The sequence below is a fragment of the Salmo salar genome, chromosome 05, assembly GCF_965601325.2.
Source record: "Salmo salar chromosome 05, fSalSal1, whole genome shotgun sequence".
In the NCBI taxonomy this organism is placed as follows: domain Eukaryota; kingdom Metazoa; phylum Chordata; class Actinopteri; order Salmoniformes; family Salmonidae; genus Salmo; species Salmo salar.
The window spans coordinates 8,260,001-8,280,579 of record NC_138295.1 but is presented as its reverse complement, the minus strand read 5'-3'; the positions used below and the strand labels follow the sequence as shown (position 1 = coordinate 8,280,579).

Below are 20,579 nucleotides of genomic sequence, written 5' to 3'. Positions count from 1 at the left end.
TGTTTGATGCCATTCCATTTGTTCCGTTCCAGCCGTTATTATGAGCCTTCATCCCATCAGCAGCAACCACTGATTCTAACTGTACATGTAACTAACTATACACTGAGTGTACAAAACATTAAGAACACCTTCTCCTAATATTGGGTAGCACCCCCCACGTTCTACCCCCCATTCCACATCGATGGCCCATGTTGACTCCAATGCTTCCCACAGTTGGGATTTGGCTGGATGTCCTTTGGGTGGTGGACCTTTCTTGATACACACGGGAAACTGTTGAGCGTGAAAAATCCAGCAGCGTTGCAGTTCTTGGCACAAACCGGTGATCCTGGCACCTACTACCATGCCCCGTTCAAAGACACTGACATTTTGTCTCGCCCATTCACCCTCTGAATGGTGCACAACAACAACAACAAAAATCCTTCTTTAACCTGTCTCCTCCCCTTCATCTACACTGATTGAAGTAGATTTAACAAGTGACATCAATAAGGGACCATAGCTTTCACCTGGATTCACCTGGTCAGTCGATGTCATGTAAAGAGCAGTTCTTAATATTGTGTACACTAACTGTATATGCCAGAGAAGATATATAATTTAGAGATCTCTCATAGTCCTGCCAAGGTGCATGAAATAAAGAACAAAATGGATGTCATTAAAAAAGAAAATGGCAATTATATTATCTATGAAACCCCTTTTTGATGACTGTGCTGCGTCTTTAATGAGCCACAGAGAAGACCACAACATCATGTTTTTTAAAGATTGGTTAACTTTTATGTACCGTTGGTTCAGTGGGAGAGGCATTGAGTGAATTATATGAAGTGCCGTGTCCAAAATGGTAGCCTATTCCCGAATAGAGTACCATTTGCTATTCCCTAAATAGTGCACTACAACTGGACCTGGACCCATAGGGGTCTGGTTAAAAGTAGCGCAATGTGTAGGGAATAGGGTGTTGTTTAGGATGTAAGTAGGGAGTTTCCTGATTCTAAAGCTCTGCCCAGTGCCCATCAATAGTTAATCATTGAACTACACACAGAAGCTACCCAGGTAGCTAAACATAGTGAACCACAGTGACACGTACCAAATGGCACCCTATTCCCTATGTAGTACACTACTTTTGACCAGGGCTCATAGGGCTCTGGTCAAAAGTAGTGCCCTATATAGGGGATAACGTGCCATTTAGTACGTAGAGACAGATACTGCTGTATCTGGAGCACTGTCAGCAGAGATCAACACAAGGCTTTACAATGATCTCAGCCAAATGACTCACAATATGTGCATTTTTACACACGACATGGACCTAAGCGTCCCGTGTGGCTCAGTTGGTAGAGCATGGTGTTTGCAACACCAGGGTTGTGGGTTCGATTCCCACGGGGGACCAGTATGGAATTTTTTTCAATGAAATGTATGCATTCACTACTGTAAGTCGCACTGGATAAGAGCGTCTGCTAAATGACTAAAATGTAAATATAATGTAAGCGCAATTTGGTTGAAATGTATTCAATGCTGTTTGAACATTTATGCATGTTTATATGTATTTATCATAAAATAGGTCATTTCTTATCAGTCAAATCTGTCTTCAAAAAAAGACAAGGAAACAGAAAACAGTACTACGACGCATTCCTTTTATTATCAGGAGAAACAATGTAACATTCCTAAAACCATACAGTATTCATTGGATGGATGACCTATTGACCTATCACATTGTAGAAGCGCTATACAAAAAAAACACTTCAAGTCTTCAATAGGTTGACAGACACATAGCCAAGCAGTTTCCTATCTCTCACTTTCAATGTAAATACCACTAACACTACAGAAGTTGTGTAAAAAAAAAAAGGTTTGACATGAAGAAGACAGGCTAGCTGACACGGAGGTGACAGCACAGAGCTTTGGCTCCTGTTCCAATTCTGAAGAAATGCATCATTAGTTAGTGATAGGTGTAAGTATAGCAAGGTTAGCACCCTAAAATCACTTGAACCAAATTAGATCTGTGATTACTTCAAGGAAGCTAGGAAGGCTGAACGGAACAGGGACTATGTGGGGAGGCTGTTGAGGTCATAGGTAACTTTGGCAGAGGAGTGGCAGCGGTGTGGGACAAACAGAGCAGACTGACTATCCCCACTGGGTTCAATGGGGATGTACGCACAGCACAGTTGACCGGTAGATTGACAGCTTCAGTTGGTGTTCTAGAGTGTTCCAGAAGCTCCACTGGTGTTCTAGAGCCTTCTGGAAGCCTGCTGGGTGGTTCTGGTTCTAGAGTGTTCTGGGACCTTCTGGAAGCCTGCTGGGTGGTTCTGGTTCTAGAGTGTTCTGGGACCTTCTGGAAGCCTGCTGGGTGGTTCTGGATCTAGTCTTGTCCTCCACACAGCATCAGCAGGGTTTTACGGTAGTCCCCTGAGGTATCACCCTAAAAGAGGAATCAACAGCTTTTTAGGAACTTAAAACTAAAACGGTCTCCGTCCCAAATGGCCTATTTAGGAAACGGGGCCATTTGGAACGCATTCACATTTTGAACACAAAATTGAACACACATTGAGAGGAAGGAGTATTTAGTGTCTCTTTTACTGAGTGTTTGAACAGTATACGTTATTATACCACATATTCTATAATTAAGCAATAAGGCCAGAGGGGGTGTGGTATATGGCAAATATACCACGGCTAAGGGCTGTTCTTATACACAACACAACGCCGAGTGCCTGGATACAGACCTTAGCCGTGGTATATTGTCCATATACCACAAACCCCAGAGGAGCCTTATTGCTATTATAAACTGGTTACTAACGTCATACCCATGGTATACGGTCTGATATACCACGGCATTCAGCATATCAGCATGCAGGGCTCGAACCACCCAGTTTATAACTTAGATTATATTGCATATTTTATAACTTAGATTATATCACACATCATATAGCTATATAAATATTATAAGTTATAAGTTATTCAGAGTGGCGGTACTAATCAGTGATGCAGCTCCCACAGTAAAAGCATTGTTAACTGAGTAACGTCACACAGACACATTATCAGAGACACATACAGTACAGTACAGTACCTCACAGAGAGACACACAGTACCTCACAGAGAGACACACAGTACCTCACAGAGAGACACACAGTACAGTACCTAACAGAGACACACCCAGTACAGTACCTCACAGAGACACACAGTACAGTACCTCACAGAGAGACACACAGTACAGTACCTCACAGAGAGACACATACAGTACCTCACAGAGACACACACAGTACAGTACCTCAGAGACACATACAGTACCTCACAGAGACACATACAGTACAGTACCTCACAGAGACACATACAGTACAGTACCTCACAGAGACACACACAGTACCTCACAGAGACACACACAGTACAGTACCTCACAGAGACACACACAGTACAGTACCTCACAGAGACACATACAGTACCTCACAGAGACACACACAGTACCTCACAGAGACACACACAGTACAGTACACCACAGAGAGACACACAGTACAGTACCTCACAGAGACACACACAGTACAGTACCTCACAGAGACACACACAGTACAGTACCTCACAGAGAGACACACAGTACAGTACCTCAGAGACACACAGTACAGTACATCACAGAAACACACAGTACAGTACCTCACAGAGACACACACAGTACATTACCTCACAGAGACACACACAGTACAGTACCTCACAGAGACACACACACAGTACAGTACCTCACAGAGACCCACACAGTACAGTATCTCACAGAGACACACACAGTACAGTATCTCACAGAGACACACACAGTACAGTACCTCACAGAGAGACATACAGTACAGTACCTCACAGAGACACATACAGTACATCACAGAGACACACAGAACCTCACAGAGACACACACAGTACAGTACATCACAGAGACACACACAGTACAGTACCTCACAGAGACACACACAGTACCTCACAGAGACACACACAGTACAGTACCTCACATAGACACACACACAGTACAGTACCTCACAGAGACACACACAGTACAGTACATCACAGAGACACATACAGTACCTCACAGAGACACATACAGTACAGTACCTCACAGAGACACACAGTACAGTACCTCACAGAGACACATACAGTACCTCACAGAGACACATACAGTACAGTACCTCACAGAGACACACACAGTACAGTACCTCACAGAGACACACACAGTACATCACAGAGACACACACAGTACAGTACCTCACAGAGACACATACAGTACAAAACCTCACAGAGACACACACAGTGCAGTACCTCACAGAGACACACACAGTACAGTACCTCACAGAGACACATACAGTACAGTACCTCACAGAGACACATACAGTACCTCACAGAGAGACATACAGTACAGTACCACAGGGACACACCCAGTACAGTACATCACAGAGACACACACAGTACCTCACAGAGACACACACAGTACAGTACCTCACAGAGACACATACAGTATATCACAGAGACACACACAGTACAGTATATCACATAGACACATACGGTACCTCACAGAGACACACCCAGTACCTCACAGAGACACACCCAGTACCTCACAGAGACACACCCAGTACAGTACCTCACAGAGACACACACCATACAGTACCTCACACAGACACACCCAGTACAGTACCTCACAGAGACACACACAGTACAGTACCTCACAGAGACACACAGTACAGTACCTCACAGAGACACACACAGTACAGTACCTCACAGAGACACACACAGTACAGTACCTCACAGAGACACACACACAGTACAGTACCTCACAGAGACACACACAGTACAGTACCTCACAAAGACACACACAGTACAGTACCTCACAGAGACACACACAGTACAGTACCTCACAGAGACACACACAGTACAGTACCTCACAGAGACACACACAGTACAGTACCTCACAAAGACACACACAGTACAGTACCTCACAGAGACACATACAGTACAGTACCTCACAGAGAGACATACAGTACCTCACAGAGACACATACAGTACAGTACCTCACAGAGAGACATACAGTACATCACAGAGACACACACAGTACAGTACCTCACAGAGACACATACAGTACATCACAGAGACACACACAGTACCTCACAGAGACACATACAGTACAGTACCTCACAGAGACACACACAGTACATCACAGAGACACACACAGTACAGTACCTCACAGAGACACATACAGTACAGTACCTCACAGAGACACACACAGTACAGTACCTCACAGAGAGACACACAGTACAGTACCTCACAGAGACACACACAGTACAGTACCTCACAGAGAGACACACACAGTACATCACAGAGACACACACAGTACAGTACCTCACAGAGACACATACAGTACAGTACCTCACAGAGACACACACAGTACAGTACCTCACAGAGAGACACACAGTACAGTACCTCACAGAGACACACACAGTACCTCACAGAGACACACACAGTACCTCACAGAGACACATACAGTACATCACAGAGACACACACAGTACAGTACCTCACAGAGAGACACACACAGTACAGTACCTCACAGAGACACACACAGTACAGTACCTCACAGAGACACACACAGTACAGTACCTCACAGAGAGACACACACAGTACAGTACATCACAGAGACACACACAGTACAGTACCTCACAGAGACACACACAGTACAGTACCTCACAGAGACCCACACAGTACAGTACCTCACAGAGACCCACACAGTACAGTACCTCACAGAGACACACACAGTACCACAGAGACACACCCACACCCAATGTAAATTGTCCGGGTGGCCATTTGATTAATTGTTCAGCAGTCTTATGGCTTGGGGGTAGAAGCTGTTAAGGAGCCTTTTGGACCTAGACTTGGCGCTCCGGTACCGCTTGCCGTGCGGTAGTAGAGAGAACAGTCTATGACTGGGGTGGCTGGAGTCTTTGACAATTTTTAGGGCCTTCCTCTGACACCACCTGTTAAATAGGTTCTGGATGTCAGGAAGCTTGGCCCCAGTGATGTACTGGGTCGTACGCACTACCCTCTGTAGCGCCTTATGGTCAGATGCCAAGCAGTTGCCATACCAGGCGGTGATGCAACCAGTCAGGATGCTCTCAATGGTGCAACTGTAGAACTTTCTGAGGCTCTGGGGACCCATGACAAATCTTTTCAGTTTCCTGAGGGGGAAAAGGTTTTGTCGTGCCCTCTTCACGACTGTCTTGGTGTGCTTGGATCATGTTAGTTTGTTGGTGATGTGGACACCAAGGAACTTGAAGCTCTCAACCTGCTCCACTACAGCCCCGTTGATGTTAATGGGGGCCTGTTCGGTCCTCCTTTTCCTGTAGTCCACAATCATCTCTTTTGTCTTGATCACGTTGAGGGAGAGGTTGTTGTCCTGGCACCACACTGCCAGGTCTCTGACCTCCTCCCTATAGGCTGTCTCATCGTTGTCGGTGATCAGGCCTACCACTGTTGTCGTCAGCAAACTTAATAATGATTTTGGAGTTGTTTTGGCCACACAGTCGTGAGGTGAACAGGGAGTACAGGAGGGGACTAAGCACGCATCCCTGAGGGGCCCCTGTGTTGAGGATCAGCGTGGCAGATGTGTTGTTACCTACCCTCACCACCTGGGGGCGGCCCGTCAGGAAGTCCAGGATCCAGTTGCAGAGGGAGGTGTTTAGTCCCAGGGTCCTTAGCATAGTGATGAGCTTGGAGGGCACTATGGTGTTGAACGCTGAGCTGTAGTCAATGAACAGCATTCTCACATAGGTGTTCCTTTTGTCCAGGTGGGAAAGGGCAGTGTGGAGTGCAATAGAGATTGCATCATCTGTGGATCTGTTGGGGCGGTATGCAAACTGAGTGGGTCTAGGGTTTCCGGGATGATGGTGTTGATGTGAGTCATGACCAGCCTTTCAAAGCACTTCATGGCTACTGATGTGAGTGCTACGGGTCGGTAGTCATTTAGGCAGGTTACCTTGGTGTTCTTGGGCACAGGGACTATGGTCGTCTGTTTGAAACATGTAGGTATTACAGACTCAGTCAGGGAGAGGTTGGAAATGTCAGTGAAGACACTTGCCAGTTGGTCCGCGCATGCTTTGAGTACACGTCATGGTAATCCATCTGTCCTCGCGTCCTTATGAATATTGACCTGTTTAAAGGTCTTGCAGAAGCACTTTTCGGGTCATAAGAGATGGTATCAGCAACATTATGTACAAAAATGAGTTACAAACAATGCGAAAAGAACGAACAAAATAGCACAGCCATCCCCTCTGGCACCATTATCATATCCTCCTCTGGTACAAAGCTAATATCATAGACATTATTTAAGGGCCACCCTAACCTGCAGAAGTTATTACTGGGGTGAGTGTCCCAAATGGAACCCTATTCTCTCGAAAGTGCACTACTTTCAACCAGGACCCATAGGGTTGTATAGGGTATAGGGTGACATTTAGTACACAACCCTGTGTTTTTTTTTGTTACATGTGAGAGCCAGTATAGATCTGTTATTGAGACACTTCCTGCCTCGGCATCTCCTAGCCAATCACGCTTGGCGGCTTACATAGAGGAAGTCGAGCATGCAGGGGAAATTCCTAAACAGCTGTATATCGGCAGCCACAGCGCCAAAAGCCCCACCCAACACAGGAAGTTATAGAGCACCGTTCCCCGTTCCACCCGTCTCGACCAAAAGAGGATGTGTAGCAGAGTAGTATGACAGACAGACAGACAGACAGACAGACAGACAGACAGACAGACAGACAGACAGACAGACAGACAGACAGACAGACAGACAGACAGACAGACAGATGAGCAGACAGACAGATGAGCAGACAGACAGACAGAGCGAGGGTAAAGGGACATGTAAAGCACAGCAGACAGACGAGCAGACAGACACACAGCAGACAGAGCGAGGGTAAAGGGACATGTAAAGCACAGCAGACAGTAGACAGCAGTGTGTTAATCGCCATGTAAAATATAAAAACTTACAACCATGGTTTCTACCTGGATGAATTCATGGAGAGAACAGTCGTGAGTCTCCTTAAACTCTTTGCGAATATTGAAAAGGTCGATTTCACTGCGTGAGACCATGATGCGGATGAGAGCCCTGTCGTCTGTGCCCATACCCTGCAGAGAGGAAAGAGTGACATGGTTATCCATATAGCTGGATCCCTAGTATTCACTGTTGATGTATCAACATCTATACTCTCTGGGGTCCACACAAACACAACACAAACTCAAAACATAATACAAAACAAACACAATACAAAACAAACACAAAACAAAACACAAAACACACAACCACAATACAAAACACACAACACAAAACACAACCACAATACCAAACCCACCACAACACAAAACACACAACACACAACCACAATACCAAACCCACCACAACACAAAACACACAACACACAACCACAATACCAAACCCACCACAACACAAAACACAATACACACCACAAAACACAAAACCCACCACAACACAAAACACAATACAAACCACAATAACAAACACAATACAAAACACAATACACACCACAAAACACAATACACACCACAACACAAAACACAATACTAAGCACAATAACAAACACAATACACAATACAAAACACAGTACAAACACAAAACACAATTCAAAACACAAAACACAACACACAATACAAAACAATCACAATACAAAACAAACACAAAACAACACAAAACACAATACAAAAAACAACACAAAACACAATACAAAACACAATACAAAACACAATACAAAACACAATACAAAACCCACCACAACACAAAACACAATACAAAACAATCACAATACAAAACAAACACAACACAAAACAACACAAAACACAATACAAAACCCACCACAACACAAAACACAATACAAACCACAATAACAAACACAATACAAAACACAATACAAAACACAATACAAAACCCACCACAACACAAAACACAATACAAACCACAATAACAAACACAATACAAAACACAATACAAAACACAATACAAAACACAATACAAAACACAATACAAAACACAATACAAAACACATAGTACATAGCCTACCAGGTAGACATAAACAACAACATGAACTGCTCAGAAAATCCATCCCCTGATAGTACTAACAGCTAGCCTAGTAAAAACTGCATTTAGCTAGCTATCCACGGGCCAGAGAAATATAGCTGGACTGCAATGGGATCCATTTTGTAAAAGAAGACAAAATGGACCTACCTTCATGGCTTTGTACAGGCGCTCAGCAAAGTAATTAGACTGGTTCTTTACACTCTGAACTGCAGAGAGAAAGAGAGATATGATAGGTCAACAAAAACGAAATATTACAATACCCAAACCTGTAAGATGTCATTTGTCAACAGCCTCAATGGCCTATACTCCACCCTGGAGTCAAGGGCCTAACTAGGTAAGTACATAAGTAAGCCGTCTATGCACAACAATCCTTACCTATGCCATACATGACCTGTTTCACATCTCCAGACATCTCCTTCTTGATGATCTGTTCAATGTCCTTATTGCTGCATCGGACAAACTCTTGGAACACTGAAAAACAGAAATGACATGCCAATCATCAATCATAAAAGACAGATATTGAAGCTTGTATACCCAATAATATGTCTATCTAATACCGCATTAGTGATAAAACAGTGTTTCTCTGGTACCTCTCCTGAGATGTGGTCAGTAGTGATAAAACAGTGTTGTTCTGGTACCTCTCTGAGATGTGGTCAGTAGAGATAAACAGTGTTTCTCTGGTACCTCTCTGAGATGTGGTCAGTAGAGATAAACAGTGTTTCTCTGGTACCTCTCTGAGATGTGGTCAGTAGAGATAAACAGTGTTGTTCTGGTACCTCTCTGAGATGTGGTCAGTAGTGATAAACAGTGTTGTTCTGGTACCTCTCTGAGATGTGGTCAGTAGTGATAAACAGTGTTTCTCTGGTACCTCTCTGAGATGTGGTCAGTAGAGATAAACAGTGTTGTTCTGGTACCTCTCCTGAGATGTGGTCAGTAGTGATAAACAGTGTTGTTCTGGTACCTCTCTGAGATGTGGTCAGTAGAGATAAACAGTGTTTCTCTGGTACCTCTCTGAGATGTGGTCAGTAGAGATAAACAGTGTTGTTCTGGTACCTCTCCTGAGATGTGGGAAGCTCCTGGTACAGAGGATACTCATGAACTTAATCTCCATTTCGTCAGAGTCTTCGTTACAGGCATCGGCCAGTTCCTGAAAAGAGCATCAACACTATTCCAAAATAAACCCCATTGAAAATCTAACGAGCGAGAGCCATGTTGCATGATGTACTCACCTGGGCGTCCACCAATGCTCTGTCCCAGTCGGCTGGACCCTGCTCTCTCGCCCCCTGGGGGGGGAGGAAGAGCATGACAGGTATTGTTATGTAGAATAGACTTCACTCACTCCTATAGAATTATATGGACGGCCATATTATGGCCCTTTGTTCTGTAGGTGTATGAGGGAATAAACGTTACCTGAACCAGCGAAGTGAGGATCTGACTGAAGCGTCCTGAGGTGTCTGACTGGATCGCTTCCTCCATGCTCTTCTTATAGCCTGCAAGACATCAGACCAACGTTAATACATGGTTATTATTCATGCATCATAGGTGTTTATAGCTACAGTAAAGATTAGCGCTTTAGTGTGTTATTGTATAGTAACAGCTACTAGAACAACTGGCTCCCCCTAAAGGCAACAATAGGTACCACAGTTGAAAGAACAAATAAAATGATATTTTTATTTGATGCGTACACATATTTTGCAGATGTTGTTGTAGGTACAGCAAAATGCTTGTATTTCTAGCTCCAACAGTACAGTAATACCTAATGCTTGTGTTTCTAGCTCCAACAGTAATACCTAATGCTTGTGTTTCTAGCTCCAACAGTACAGTAATACCTAATGCTTGTGTTTCTAGCTCCAACAGTAATACCTAATGCTTGTGTTTCTAGCTCCAACAGTACAGTAATACCTAATGCTTGTGTTTCTAGCTCCAACAGTAATATCTAATGCTTGTGTTTCTAGCTCCAACAGTAATACCTAATGCTTGTGTTTCTAGCTCCAGCAGTACAGTAATACCTAATGCTTGTGTTTCTAGCTCCAACAGTACAGTAATACCCAATGCTTGTGTTTCTAGCTCCAACAGTAATACCTAATGCTTGTGTTTCTAGCTCCAACACTACAGTAATACCTAATGCTTGTGTTTCTAGCTCCAACAGTACAGTAATATCTAATGCTTGTGTTTCTAGCTCCAACAGTACAGTAATACCTAATGCTTGTGTTTCTAGCTCCAACAGTACAGTAATACCTAATGCTTGTGTTTCTAGCTCCAACAGTACAGTAATACCTAATGCTTGTGTTTCTAGCTCCAACAGTACAGTAATATCTAATGCTTGTGTTTCTAGCTCCAACAGTACAGTAATACCTAATGCTTGTGTTTCTAGCTCCAACAGTACAGTAATATCTAATGCTTGTGTTTCTAGCTCCAACAGTACAGTAATACCTAATGCTTGTGTTTCTAGCTCCAACAGTACAGTAATACCTAATGCTTGTGTTTCTAGCTCCAACAGTGCAGTAATACCTAATGCTTGTGTTTCTAGCTCCAACAGTACAGTAATACCTAATGCTTGTGTTTCTAGCTCCAGCAGTACAGTAATACCTAATGCTTGTGTTTCTAGCTCCAACAGTAATACCTAATGCTTGTGTTTCTAGCTCCAACAGTAATACCTAATGCTTGTGTTTCTAGCTCCAACAGTGCAGTAATATCTAATGCTTGTGTTTCTAGCTCCAACAGTACAGTAATACCTAATGCCTGTGTTTCTAGCTCCAACAGTAATACCTAATGCTTGTGTTTCTAGCTCCAACAGTAATACCTAATGCTTGTGTTTCTTGCTCCAACAGTAATACCTAATGCTTGTGTTTCTAGCTCCAACAGTACAGTAATACCTAATGCTTGTATTTCTAGCTCCAACAGTACAGTAATACCTAATGCTTGTGTTTCTAGCTCCAACAGTACAGTAATACCTAATGCTTGTGTTTCTAGCTCCAACAGTAATACCTAATGCTTGTGTTTCTAGCTCCAACAGTACAGTAATATCTAATGCTTGTGTTTCTAGCAACACAAAACAATACACACTAATAACCCCAGAATTAAAAGAAAGAAATTAAGAAATATCAGAACGAGCTGCAATATCAATAAATACTGTATGTATATAATGGTGTGTATAGACAGTAGTTATATATAGGATGGTGTGTATAGACAGTAGTTATATAGGATGGTGTGTATAGACAGTAGTTATATATGATGGTGTGTATAGACAGTATAGACAGTAGTTATACAGGATGGTGTGTATAGACAGTATAGACAGTAGTTATATAGGATGGTGTATATAGACAGTAGTTATATAGGATGGTGTGTATAGACAGTAGTTATATAGGATGGTGTGTATAGACAGTAGTTATATAGGATGGTGTGTATAGTCAGTATGGACAGTAGTTATATAGGATGGTGTGTATAGACAGTAGTTATATAGGATGGTGTGTATAGACAGTAGTTATATAGGATGGTGTGTATAGACAGTAGTTATATAGGATGGTGTGTATAGACAGTAGTTATATAGGATGGTGTATATAGACAGTAGTTATATAGGATGGTGTATATAGACAGTAGTTATATAGGATGGTGTATATAGACAGTAGTTATATAGGATGGTGTATATAGACAGTAGTTATATAGGATGGTGTGTATAGACAGTAGTTATATAGGATGGTGTGTATAGACAGTAGTTATATAGGATGGTGTGTATAGACAGTAGTTATATAGGATGGTGTGTATAGACAGTATGGGCAGTAGTTATATAGGATGGTGTGTATAGACAGTAGTTATATAGGATGGTGTATATAGACAGTAGTTATATAGGATGGTGTGTATAGACAGTAGTTATATAGGATGGTGTATATAGACAGTAGTTATATAGGATGGTGTGTATAGACAGTAGTTATATAGGATGGTGTATATAGACAGTAGTTATATAGGATGGTGTATATAGACAGTAGTTATATAGGATGGTGTGTATAGACAGTAGTTATATAGGATGGTGTATATAGACAGTAGTTATATAGGATGGTGTATATAGACAGTAGTTATATAGGATGGTGTATATAGACAGTAGTTATATAGGATGGTGTATATAGACAGTAGTTATATAGGATGGTGTATATAGACAGTAGTTATACAGGATGGTGTATATAGACAGTAGTTATATAGGATGGTGTATATAGACAGTATAGACAGTAGTTATATAGGATGGTGTATATAGACAGTAGTTATACAGGATGGTGTATATAGACAGTAGTTATACAGGATGGTGTATATAGACAGTAGTTATATAGGATGGTGTGTATAGACAGTAGTTATACAGGATGGTGTGTATAGACAGTAGTTATATAGGATGGTGTATATAGACAGTAGTTATACAGGATGGTGTGTATAGACAGTAGTTATATAGGATGGTGTATATAGACAGTAGTTATACAGGATGGTGTATATAGACAGTAGTTATATAGGATGGTGTATATAGACAGTAGTTATATAGGATGGTGTATATAGACAGTAGTTATACAGGATGGTGTATATAGACAGTAGTTATATAGGATGGTGTATATAGACAGTAGTTATACAGGATGGTGTATATAGACAGTAGTTATATAGGATGGTGTGTACTTGGTGAAGGCTGGCTAGTGGTGACTATTTAACAGTGATGGCCTGTGTGGCAACAACCAGTGCTTATAACACAGACCAGAGGGCTATTATTATTATTATTATGGAGTGCGCTATAGGCCTCACCAGCCCGGTAGGCAGCGTTCATGGCATGGATCTCCTCGTTGCTCCTGGTTACCAGGATCTCAATCAGAGAATGTTCGTCTGTCCCTGCCCCCTGGCAAAATATGGAAATAATTAGTGTGACTCCCGGAATAGGAATGAGATGTTGTCATTCTGGTTTGTTTGAGCAACCAAACATTGCATGTATTCTAAATGCTGGGATTTACATTTTAGAATCTTTGGATTTAGTCAACACGGAAACTCCTACCTTGGTCAACACTGTGTCTGCCAGTCTGACTCAATAATGGGGAATCTCTCTCTCTCTCTCTCTCTCTCTCTCTCTCTCTCTCTCTCTCTCTCTCTCTCTCTCTCTCTCTCTCTCTCTCTCTCTCTCTCTCTCTCTCTCTCTCGAAACATATGTTAACATTGCCAAAGTAAGTGAAGTAGATAATAAACAAAAGTGAAATAAACAATACAAATTAACACTAAACATTACACTCACAGAAGTTCCAAAAGAATAAAGACATTTCAAATGCCATATTATGTCTATATATTCTCTCTCTCTCTCTCTCTCTCTCTCTCTCTCTCTCTGCTCTCCTCTCCTCTCCTCTCTGTGCCATTCTTGTCGAAAGGCACATTTGTTTTTATTCATAGTTTGTCATAACGGTCTCAAACATCAATCCACCCACTGGAGAAAGAATCTGTAGGCTGTCCCTTGTCTGCGGAACATACTATATATGTATCACACACAGAACAGAAGATGTTATCTCATACTAAGACTTGTCTACTAGATATGTATCATACTGAGAGATCCACCACCTCCACAAACATTCAGTGTCTCTATACATTTCTATATATTATATACATTGACCACCATCTCCTCCTACCTCCATTGCTTTCCTCATCATCTTGGCGTCAAACTCGGCAGGCGTCAGCATCAGGCCGATAATCAGCCTCTCCAGGTTCTTAGAGAGTTCAGACTTCAGATCCTTCATCAGGTCCTATAGGAGAGGTCATAGTTAACACACAGAACAGATGACCATCTGTAGCCCATGTGTGGAACTACTGGCACAAAATGGCTGCTGCGCATCGCCCATTCACTGGAATGACGTCATCACATTCCAGCAAACACATAGAGTTTTGCATGCGGTGGGTTTCACATTACAACGTAAAGCGCTACTATGTGAGTGTTGGGGATGTCTGTCTTACCCTGCCGAGGATAGACTTAAAGGCCTGTCTGATCTCCTGTCTCTGCGCGTTGCTCCTGTTAGCCACAATGTTAATGATGACGTCTTCATCTGTGCCTGAAGACAGGATCAATGGTTATAAATACCTGTTCTTATCAAACACTTCCACATATATGTTTAATACAATATCATATGATATTGTATGAACAAGTTACAACAATGTCATTAACATGGTCAGAGTGAAGTACCAAAGCCTTTCATGGCTTTCCTCAGGTTCTGAGCATCATCAGCCGGGTCAAAATCACTGGCAGGACGGATGGTTGGTCTGAGCTGAAGAAGAGAGGATGAGAGGGGGCAGAGGTCAAATCAGATATAGTACACACAGAGACAGAGAGAGAGAGAGAGAGAGAGAGAGAGAGAGAGAGAGAGAGAGAGAGAGAGAGAGAGAGAGAGAGAGAGAGGACTTCAAAGGGTCAGAGCAGCAAACATGCACAAGTTTGCAGTTCAGGAATAATCTCAGACTGGGTGTTGTCACGGAAACCAAATATCAATGAATCTTCTATCAGTATTGTTTAGTTTCTGATCAGAAGTCCTGGAGGGAGGGAGGCCTGGAAAACAACTGAATCAGAGTATGTGTGTGTGTATCCATGTCTGCACAGGATCATTGTAACAGGAACTGTCTGTATTTCAACAGTGTAATTAGTGAAATGTTGTGAGGGGGGGTTGAGGGGCCACAGCAAGGGAAGAGATGGTAGAGTTATTAACATGGGTTGAGGGGCCACAGCAAGGGAAGAGATGGTAGAGTTATTAACATGGGTTGAGGGGCCACAGCAAGGGAAGAGATGGTAGAGTTATTAACATGGGTTGAGGGGCCACAGCAAGGGAAGAGATGGTAGAGTTATTAACATGGGTTGAGGGGCCACAGCAAGGGAAGAGATGGTAGAGTTATTAACATGGGTTGAGGGGCCACAGCAAGGGAAGAGATGGTAGAGTTATTAACATGGGTTGAGGGGCCACAGCAAGGGAAGAGATGGTAGAGTTATTAACATGGGTTGAGGGGCCACAGCAAGGGAAGAGATGGTAGAGTTATTAACATGGGTTGAGGGGCCACAGCAAGGGAAGAGATGGTAGAGTTATTAACATGGGTTGAGGGGCCACAGCAAGGGAAGAGATGGTAGAGTTATTAACATGGGTTGAGGGGCCACAGCAAGGGAAGAGATGGTAGAGTTATTAACATGGGTTGAGGGGCCACAGCAAGGGAAGAGATGGTAGAGTTATTAACATGGGTTGAGGGGCCACAGCAAGGGAAGAGATGGTAGAGTTATTAACATGGGTTGAGGGGCCACAGCAAGGGAAGAGATCCTTGTAAAGGTAATGAGATGCATGCCAGAGCCAGAACAAACATGCAATCTATACTATGAGCAACTCTGAAATGGCACCCAATATAGTGTGCTATTTTTGAGGGCCAAAATGAGCAAAAAACATGTGTCCAAAATGGAACCCTATAAAGTGCACTAGTTTTGATCAGAGCCCAATTAGTGCACTACATGTGTGTCCATTTAGGACACAGATTGAATGGGGGAATAGGGTGCCATTTGGGATGTGTGAGTAGACGGCAGAGGGCAGAGGGCCGAACCTGAACTTTGGTCATGGCGCTTGTTTCCCACATCTTGTAGGCTAGCTGGGCAGCCTCTGGGAAGAACTCTCCTGCAAGGCTGCAATGACCAATTATATACCAATGAGTCAAGGAGTATGGAACACAGTGAATCACAAAAACAGACAGCAGTTTATAAGCCCATCTGGGTTGGGCATCCTGAAGATAAAAGACACTGTAATAATACAATGTATCTAATTGAATGTAACCATGAGTCAACATAACACCCCAAACAACGAAACCACAGAGCTAACCATGACTAGGGCTGTTGCGGTGACCGTAGTACCGAGTCATGAAGGCAGTCAAATTCCACGTGACCGTAATTAGGCTTCTCCAAGCTCTGATGCTGCTGATGGTCATAAGTAGCCTACCAAACTTGCTAACTGCCTGGTACTCAGCACTCTATTGTCCCTCTAATCACTGACATCAATGCAAATGTAATGGAAAATCTAATCAAACACTTCATGAGAGCCCATGAGCTCATGTTGCGCAATATTTCTATAGACTATGCAATTGCGTGAGAAAACAGAGTGATGGCTTCTTAAAAAGAGGAGGCTCCCATCCGCTTTCTATAGGCTAGGCCTGCTATATTTATTTCTCAACTTTCCTAATATAATATTGTGTTCTTCATACTATTAAATAATTGTAACGGTGGTCGTATATAGTGGACCAAGGCGCAGCGGGTTGAGTGCTCATATTAACTTTTATTAGAACACTTAACGAAACAAAACAAGAAAACGAACGAACGCACGGTATTACAGGCTAAACACACAGCTATGCAAAAACAACTTCCCACAAAGGACAGGTGAAAACAGGGCTACCTAAGTATGACTCCCAATCAGCAACAACAATGTACAGCTGTTCCTGATTGAGAGCCATACCAGGCCAACACAAAGAAATCCACAACATAGAACATAACCAAAAACCCCGGAATACTCTAAACAAACATCCCTCTGCATAAACACATATCCCAACAAACCCCGAACCACATAAAACAAACACCCCCCTGCCACGTCCTGACCAAACTACAATAACAAATAACCCCTTTACTGGTCAGGACGTGACAATAATATAAAATAATGCCACGGAATTGTAAGCAAATCTTGTCTGCTAAATGAACTAGTGTAGTCCACTGCCATATGGCATAGCCACATCAGGGCCTAACATAAGGACAACTCAGAGTATGCTATTCTGTTCTTCTGAAATAGACTACATTTTCTTCATATCATGTTTCTTTTAACCTGTCTAAAATAAATGATGGATTTATTGTGATGGTGTAGGCTATATTACATGGATTTATTAGACTTTTTTCAAATGTAGATGTTCCAAAGGTCTGCATCAGTGGCTAGTAGGCTGTGTGTGGAAGACAGGAGATGCTAAATGTGTTTATGTTAATTAACAGGTCAATTACCATGAGACCGACAGTTACTTGCTTGACAATCACCGGCTGATGAAATTTCATGACCACCACAGCCCTGCCCCCCCCCCCCCCCAACAACAAAACCAGAGCTAACCCTGACCCCCCCCAACAACAAAACCAGAGCTAACCCTGACCCCCCCAACAAAACCAGAGCTAACCCTGACCCCCCCCAACAACAAAACCAGAGCTAACCCTGACCCCCCCAACAACAAAACCAGAGCTAACCCTGACCCCCCCAACAACAACAAAACCCGAGCTAACCCTGACCCCCCCAACAACAAAACCAGAGCTAACCCTGACCCCCCCAACAACAAAACCAGAGCTAACCCTGACCCCCCCAACAACAACAAAACCCGAGCTAACCCTGACCCCCCCAACAACAAAACCAGAGCTAACCCTGACCCCCCCAACAACAAAACCAGAGCTAACCCTGACCCCCCAACAACAAAACCAGAGCTAACCCTGACCCCCCAACAACAAAACCAGAGCTAACCCTGACCCCCCCCAACAACAAAACCAGAGCTAACCCTGACCCCCCCCCCAACAACAAAACCAGAGCTAACCCTGACCCCCCCAACAACAACACCAGAGCTAACCCTGACCCCCCCAACAACAACAAAACCTGAGCTAACCCTGACCCCCCCAACAACAAAACCAGAGCTAACCCTGACCCCCCCCAACAACAAAACCAGAGCTAACCCTGACCCCCCCCAACAACAAAACCAGAGCTAACCCTGACCCCCCCCCAACAACAAAACCAGAGCTGACCCCCCCAACAACAAAACCAGAGCTAACCCTGACCCCCCCCCAACAACAAAACCAGAGCTAACCCTGACCCCCCCAACAACAAAACCAGAGCTAACCCTGACCCCCCCCCAACAACAAAACCAGAGCTAACCCTGACCCCCCCACCCCCCCCAACAACAAAACCAGAGCTAACCCTGACCCCCCCCACAACAAAACCAGAGCTAACCCTGACCCCCCCCAACAACAAAACCAGAGCTAACCCTGACCCCCCCCAACAACAAAACCAGAGCTAACCCTGACCCCCCCAACAACAACAAAACCAGAGCTAACCCTGACCCCCCCAACATATCCAAATAAAACCCACTGGGGTCATTTCCTAGACAGAATATGCTGTTCTGAGATCTGACACTTTCAACATAACATCATGTTCCTTTGCTTTGTTTACTCTGCTAATAATAGTTCACTAAAGTAGCCAGGTCGTAGGTCGTTCCATGAAATTACTGCCTTTTGCTTCCCTTTGATATTTTAAGTAGAAATTGTGCACCATTGAATTTTTAAAAGCCTGCTATATTAAATGAAGTGCCCTTTTAATATAGACCACATGGAGAATTGAATAAATCAAAAAAATGTATATGAATAAATGCTTGCTAAAGTACCAAAATTCAGCATTTTGACATGTCCCTCCAACCATGTGTGACTTCTAGGAAGATTTTAACCAATTTAATCAAAATATTTCTCTAAGTCGCACCACCATTGTGAAGCCCAAGTTATTTTGTTGCTTTGACAAAGTCCTTTCTGGAGATCATTATTTATTTAATCTGATTAGTGATTCATAATCCACGTCATCCATACCCAGATAGAAAGGTTTTAGCAATTTCATTTTTTTTGTTGTGAAGCTTGAATTCAATTGCAACTCTGTGTTGCACACAACAAGCTTCCATTCCCCCCGTCACAAGGGGATTTATGGCTGATTTTAAGATGAAATCATCAACCCTGTTACTGTCAGCCCTGTTGCTATATTTGGCACTTAATAGTCATTTATTTATTTTTACCTCTTGAGATGGGAAAACATGTTTTATATTAAGTTGAACGTGTGCTCTTTATGAAAGAATGTAAAAAAAAAAAAAGGTGATATCAAAAGTTGATTTTTAACCAAGTCAAACTTCTCAAAACGCACTGAATTGTTGGAACAACCCAGCTGTAGCCCTAGCCTACACTAGCCTGGTCACAGATCTGTTTGTACTTTTGCCAACTTCATTGCTGTCCTTGTCAAGCCAAACATCATGTTGGCATGACAATGAGTGACATGCACCCTTCAGGCTTGCCCTTTGAGAGTTATATATGAACAGTATTTCTCCTCTGACTCATTCCTGAACTATGACAACATTTAATTCTAAATTCTCTCACTTTTCAGGGAAGCTTTGGGTTTCAGCTCCTTGGCTTAATGTTTCCTCAGAAAAGGCATTATTAAATCTGCCAACTGTGAATAAATTGAGATGGTGCAATGTCGCCCCCAGGTGGTATACATGAACTACTGCAAAACACAGTAATGATGAGCTCTATCAATCAGCAATAACTAACTTACTCATCGTCTCCTCCACACAGGGCGAGCAGAGTCCTCTTGTAATCTCCCGATGTGTCTTCCTGTTGGGTAGAAGACCAGACAGAACATTAAGATACCATGTTAAAGGATATACAGAGATATGTACGGATAAACAGAAAGCTACTTAGACAA

At 42.9% G+C, this 20,579-nt stretch overlaps 1 protein-coding gene across 3 annotated transcripts in view; it reads right to left on the bottom strand.

The window, feature by feature from the left end:
- Positions 1-1,597: 1,597 nt before the first annotated feature.
- The window catches only part of LOC106604152 (annexin A6), a 36,220-nt gene continuing 17,238 nt past the window's right edge, over positions 1,598-20,579 (bottom strand). For 2 of the 3 annotated variants that reach the window (XM_082975011.1, XM_082975013.1), the window contains 13 exons: positions 20,430-20,488; positions 16,660-16,738; positions 15,272-15,353; positions 15,046-15,140; positions 14,724-14,837; positions 13,861-13,951; positions 10,495-10,574; positions 10,314-10,367; positions 10,138-10,231; positions 9,460-9,555; positions 9,232-9,290; positions 7,983-8,120; positions 1,598-2,401 (listed from right to left, as the gene is read on the bottom strand). In XM_082975011.1, coding sequence (XP_082831137.1) covers positions 2,342-2,401; positions 7,983-8,120; positions 9,232-9,290; positions 9,460-9,555; positions 10,138-10,231; positions 10,314-10,367; positions 10,495-10,574; positions 13,861-13,951; positions 14,724-14,837; positions 15,046-15,140; positions 15,272-15,353; positions 16,660-16,738; positions 20,430-20,488 — 1,101 coding nt within the window. In that variant the 3' untranslated portion in view covers positions 1,598-2,341. The remainder of the gene's footprint in view (positions 2,402-7,982; positions 8,121-9,231; positions 9,291-9,459; positions 9,556-10,137; positions 10,232-10,313; positions 10,368-10,494; positions 10,575-13,860; positions 13,952-14,723; positions 14,838-15,045; positions 15,141-15,271; positions 15,354-16,659; positions 16,739-20,429; positions 20,489-20,579) is intronic. The other variant, XM_082975012.1, reaches the window with a different exon arrangement.